This window comes from Pygocentrus nattereri, chromosome 5, assembly GCF_015220715.1.
Source record: "Pygocentrus nattereri isolate fPygNat1 chromosome 5, fPygNat1.pri, whole genome shotgun sequence".
Lineage (NCBI taxonomy): Eukaryota > Metazoa > Chordata > Actinopteri > Characiformes > Serrasalmidae > Pygocentrus > Pygocentrus nattereri.
This window is the reverse complement of record NC_051215.1, coordinates 7,461,018-7,467,017: the sequence shown is the minus strand read 5'-3', so window position 1 is coordinate 7,467,017 and position 6,000 is coordinate 7,461,018. Positions and strand designations below refer to the sequence as shown.

At 45.0% G+C, this 6,000-nt stretch overlaps 1 protein-coding gene across 3 annotated transcripts in view; it reads left to right on the top strand.

The window, feature by feature from the left end:
* The first annotated feature begins 1,691 nt into the window (after positions 1-1,691).
* Positions 1,692-6,000, top strand: part of ldlrap1b (low density lipoprotein receptor adaptor protein 1b) — a 75,499-nt gene continuing 71,190 nt past the window's right edge. For 2 of the 3 annotated variants that reach the window (XM_017695467.2, XM_017695468.2), the window contains exon 1: positions 1,692-1,963. In XM_017695467.2, the coding sequence (XP_017550956.1) occupies positions 1,879-1,963 (85 nt within the window). In that variant the 5' untranslated portion in view covers positions 1,692-1,878. The remainder of the gene's footprint in view (positions 1,964-6,000) is intronic. The other variant, XM_017695466.2, reaches the window with a different exon arrangement.

The window sequence follows — 6,000 nt, the reverse complement described above, 5'->3', positions numbered from 1 at the left end:
GCCAGAAGAACCTGTCACTCCCACCCCTTTCCTATATGACCTTGTGAGACCGGGGCCGTTTGACATGCACCATGGCCTCCTTCTCCCAGAAATGCCTGTCCTCTGTTTCCCTTTGTGTTCACTGGAAAGCCACTCATGTGGAATGACTGCAAAAGAAGCAGGAATAAACTTTAGATAAGGCTGAGTGGAGCGGAAGACATTTGCTCTTAAAATACGGTTGTCTGGAGTTGTTCTCAAGGGATGAAAAGGTTTGAATCAACATCTTGAAGCACCACCTGTGAGTCATAATGTGAACATTACAAATAAAGAAACGAAGCTGTTTCTCTGCTGCAAGGTTTTATATTCTGTTCCTTATTAGACTTCAAGATGATCCATTTGCTACCAAGCTTTAAAGCTCCTCATCATCAAAACTAATCATTTAGTTTATAAATGCTGTTAAAGTTTTGAAACACGACAGCTCATATGCTCCATACATGGAAACCAGACTGCAAAAACATCCCATTTTGAACGAATTGTTTTTGTAATGTCACACCACATTCAGCCGACAACAGTTTAGCCCCGCCCATTCAGTATACAGTAGTTTAGCCCCGCCCAGTCTACAGCAGTTTAGCCCCGCCGGTTCAGTCTACAGTAGTTTAGCTATGCCCACTCTACAGCAGTTTAGCCCCGCCCATTCAGTCTACAACAGTTCAGCCCCACACACTCAGCCTCCAGCAGTTTAGCCCCAAACATTCAGCCTACAACAGTTTAGCCCCACCCATTCAGCCTACAACAGTTCAGCCCCACACATTCAGTCTACAGCAATTTAGCCCCGCCCCTTCAGTCTACAGGAGGTTAGCCCCGCCCATTCAGTCTACAGCAGTTTAGCCCGCCCGTTCAGTTTACAACCGTTTAGCTCCGCCCATTTAGCTTACAACTGTTAAACCTTATCCATTCAGCCTAGAAAAGTTCCGCCTTGCCCATTCAGTTTAGCCCCGCCCATTGTGCCCACAGCAGTTTACCCCCGCCCTTATCTGCTGAAGCTAGATTTAGACTGCTTTTTGAATGAGGTATAATACAGCCAATCAGAGCAGAGGATATTTACATAAAAATCTTAAAACTCACAATATCCTGAAACATGTGCTCAGGGATAAAGACGGGTTAGAAAATAGTCACGCATTTGATTAAAGTTACAAATCGATTTTTATCCGCGCAGGTTATGGGTTTTTAAGAAAATATTTTAGAAGATATTTTAATGTCTTCTTTCAGACGCTGATGAAGGACTAGAGGATGACCAGCACAAACGGTGCAGCTACTGCCTTTGACTTTACATCTACAAGGTGGACCAACAAGGTAGGAGTGTCTAATAGAGTGGACAGTGAGTGGGCAGTGTTTAACTCTGCTGTACCTGATCCACTCGTACCAGCACAACACACTCGAATACGCCATCACCAGGTCAGCGTGCTGAGAACGACCCACCACCCACATAACACCTGCTCTGTGGTGGTCCTGACCACCGAAGAACATGCTGAGAAACAGAGGGACAAGAGTCTGTAGCTGTGGTGCTGCAGAGTGCTCCTGTATGATGAGTGGAGCTGTGAGTTCCGCGCCATATCGGTACGTTCCGTTGAAGCCTCGTTCAGCACGTGCCGCCACGTCACGACGCTACGCGATCGGTTTCATTTGCATACTCGGCCCCGCCCTCCTGCCGCCAGCATGATAATCCATCCAGACTGGATTCTCTACAGAGGAGAAAACACGGGAAGGAAGCGCTGCCGGCCAAAAAAATTAATACATAAAAAAGTTTTCGCCCGAGTGAATCGTCGAGACAGACGTTTCGAGACGTGGTCGGAGGAAGACGGAGGTCTGCGGGCTCTGTCCCCCTCCTCATAACGAACTATGGACGCTTTAAAATCGGCTGGCCGGGCGATAATTCGGAGTCCCAGTCTGGCCAAGCAGAGCTGGACCTCTGGAAAACACAAAAGTGAGTTTCGCCTCTCCAAACACGACGTGTCCGTTTTTTTGTGCGTGTCTTTCTGTAGGCAACGTTAGTAACTATGGTAACTGTGCAAGTTTGCTGTCAGCGGCAGCAGCAGATTTCTATATTCGCCCAGTGTAAACACTAACTTGGGCTACTTCAGTGTGGTGTGAAGTTTACAGTTTACAGTAAAGTTAACGTTCGCATGGTGGCGTTGAGTGGCAGCTACCGGTGGGTAAAACTGTAAAGTTAGGTTTACGAGCACGCCCAGCTCTGCTCTTTCCGTCTCAGCTTTATTTTTAATGTTTTATTTTACAGTTCATGTACTGCCTGATTAAGTACCGCAAGCTGAAGACAGCTTTAGTCCACTTTTCTGTTCCACCTTAAACGGTGCAGCAGTTACACTTGAGCGCCTCACTATTTAAGGTGGAACGGCGAGTTCGAATCTGAATAAGAAAGAAACTGACTTAAGGGCTGACTTCGAGCTAACTTCAGCTTGTCTGGTTTGCTTAGTTTCGTGGATAATGACAGTAGCTCTCACTTCGGTGTTATATTAGCCAAGTTAAGTGAAAGCAAATTGTCCACAGAAGAAACGCTCGAGCGTGGTTAGCTTTCTAGCTAACTCGTTGAACTGGTGTGTATTGGCTGTGTTTGGATAGTGAAGATTTAGCTAACTCTTCTGCTCGTCTTTAAGTCTCTAACGTTACTGTTTACTATTCCTCTTGGTTACGTACTGCTGATATACTCCTAGGCTGGCTTCTTGGAGCAGAAAGCTTTGCTGAATGAAGACTTCACTACACCCTGGGTCCCCACTGTATACTATTCCTGTTATTATAATATTGCTGACTTGCTGTTAGCTGCCTTTCTCAAGTTCAAGCCCTGTTATTTCGAGCAGGCTCGTTTGGTTGCAGCCAGTCGTGGCTGAATCGATCCTCTCTTTGTGTGGACATTCATAGTGGTCTCCAGCTCAAGAAGCATGCTATCTGAGTCTGGTAAGTGATAGATCCTGTCTGTGTCTCACAGATCAGCTTGGGGGTCCCTCTGTTTTCATTCATCTCGCCACATCGTTGTCAAGGTTGTTCCTCATTCTTCTGGGGCTTCCTCAAAAAATCATGCTGGAGAGCCTGGGTGTTGCCTTCAGCCCAACGGGAGGTGCTTTGGAAGACCATGTGTAATCAGGACTAAAGCCTGTGTCGGGCATTTCAGATCTTTCCAAATCCATATTGGTAGCAGACATGACTTCTTGGCAGCCCAGTGTTGCTAAGCAATGCCTTTTTGGCCTTCACTGTAGGACAGTTCATTGCATGAAGGATAAGATTATATGTCGAAGCTTGCTTGCATCTTCACCCAGAAAAGCTTGGATGATATTATTCTTCGTATTTGGCATTTCCAAGTGGAGGAGGAATCCCAGGGACCATAAAACATGCCTTGTATTCACAGCCATCGAATGTAAACGCAGTAATGTGTAACTACTAAGTCAATACCGCAGTGGTGGCCGGCTTGAAAAACTCTGTTTCTGCTGCCCTGTAGGATTCAGCTAAAGCGTTTGATCTCCAGCTCTGTGTGTAAGCGCTCCAGACAGCGATGCGTGGCCAGTCAGCTGGTTGGCTCGGGTTAGTCACACTACAGCAGTGTGGCTTTCACAAAAAGAAGATTAGCTGCCTGGTGACCCTTTTGTTTGACTTGGTTTGACACATGCCTCCGCCCCTTTTTTTTCCTGATTGAAAGCTGGGGGCAGATGCTTGTGGCCACGCGTGCCACTTTTGGGTGCCATCGGCTGTTTTGTTTACTATCGCTTGCTTTTGGCTCAGGGAAGACAGCAGTCTTTTCAGAGGACGGCTGCTTGTTCCAGAGCTCTTTTAGAATAGGTGGAGGAATGTGTGGAGAGAGGCCAATGCCCGAGGCTTGTGCCAGCCTTAGAAACTATACAAATGGGTTGTGGGTGTGGTCTCTGGAAGTGGGTACCACCCGTCTGTAAGGTTAAGTTTTGGCTAAACTGCAGTCAGGAAACACTGGAGCTTGTATTGCTTGTATTGCTTCTTTTTTACATTAAGCTCAATGCGTGTAGTACTGCATATCATGGTGGTGAGGCACCCAAACGTTAGGTGTTGAAGATGGAAAAGCCCTGGTTGCATCACGGGTGACCTAGTGGCATGAAAAAAAAATTACGTCTGAAAGTCTGATGTAATTTCACCTATAGTCAAGCTTTTGTTGTACGTTTTACTCTTTCTGTATGTTACGTTTGTCAAACCAAAACAGAAAAACACACTCGGTCTCTTTCTTCCTTCACAACGCTTAACCAGAAGTCCTACCTTAACTCTTACAGACCCTTAAATACCACATTTTATTTAGAATGCACATTCCTCCTAGACACAGCCTAATTCTAGGAGAGTCAATACTGCAACACTCATGGGCACAATGCATGGATCTTCAGCTGCAGTTTCAGCACACGTCAAACAGTTTAGTGTTTTCCTTGCTGCACAGTACTTGTTTCAACTCATCAGCTAATTATCCGAGTCTTTACTCGCTGAGTCAGCCATATTAGAGCAGGGAAAACATTGCACTGTACAGTCTTGTGAAGTTGGACTCTGGAGTTGGAGAAGCTTGGTACAGCTTGGTGTACAAAGCAGGACAAGCATGCCTTTTGTGTGTGGGTGGAGAGGAGGTTGATGCCTAAGCAGGGCTATCGCTATCAGCTGTGTTGGTTAGGGGTTATAAATAGAATTCATTCTTAGATGCATATTAAAAGATTCTGAATCGATTAAAAAACGTCATAGTCAGATATTTTTTATATTGTGTCTGTGTTTCTCCTACTGTAAAATAAACTCACGGGATGTCACCGCCTGGCTTGGAGAATGAAAAGGCCAGTGTGGCTGCAGGTTTTCACTCCAGGCAAGCTGAAGCTCACCTGATGACCGCTTGTTTAATCAGCTGGTCTCAGTCTTCAGACCTACAGCCACGCCAGTCCTTTGTGGATAAGACTGCACACTCCTGAACTAATGCATGCAGGTTTGCAGTCACTGATTTTGTGTATATATAGTAAAGGGCCCAAAAGCATTGTAAATATACCCTACATTGAAAAGCAGCATTCACAGCTGAGGAGATGCTAATCCAATAAAATTCAGTTGTTTCCAGAGTTGGAGTTTGAGCAGAAATGTATGCTGCAGCTTTACTGTTTAAACAAAGTAAAAATGTGCTGAGCGTTTACCAAAGTGTGGCACACCATCTGAGGAAAATCAGCATCATACATAAAGTTTAAGGGTCTCTGCGCTTCAGATGTTGTAAAATGATTTTCACAAATGTACATGTTTTCAAAATGAAAACATTGGGGGGCTCCCGAGTGGAGCAACCGTCCAAGTGTTGGCCAGGAGATGGTGAATTCAATCCCTGGTGATGCTACAGCCATCCTTGGCCAGGAATCCAAGAGACCGCAATTGGCCTCACTTTCTTTGGGTGGGTAAGATGCAATACTCGGTGTGATGCTAGCCAGGGCAGGCAGAACTGGCATTTGATGCTTTCCTCAGAGTGTGTCAGCAGTGACGTTGCTTTAGTGGTAGGTCGAAAAGATGTGGTGACTGGCTTCACAGGTCTCTGAGGAAGCCTGTGCTTACTTTTGCCCCCCTAGCGTTGGAGGTATTGTGTGACTCAGGGAGTCCTACCCTGGGGGGGTGGAATTGGACTTGTCTAAATTGGGAAGAACATTGGTAAAAAAAATTTGTTTTTAAAGATTTTAAATATGTGATTGTCAAAATGAAAGATTTTCAATAAATCAGTCAATGTGTGTATAAAAAAAGTCTATAAGCTACATTACAATATAAAAATATCATAATGTAGGCTATAGGAAGAAATAGAGATGCACCGAGAATCATTTCATAATCGCAGGTACTTTGGTGTTCCCATCTTTAATATTAGTCTGGTCAGACAGATCAATAACAAAGCATTCCTAGCCTTTCAAAGATCCCAAAATGTTTATTGGAAAAATGAAGCCATTTATAAAAGGACCAAGGAACGCGCAACTAAATTGGAATCGTATCGGCATCTGT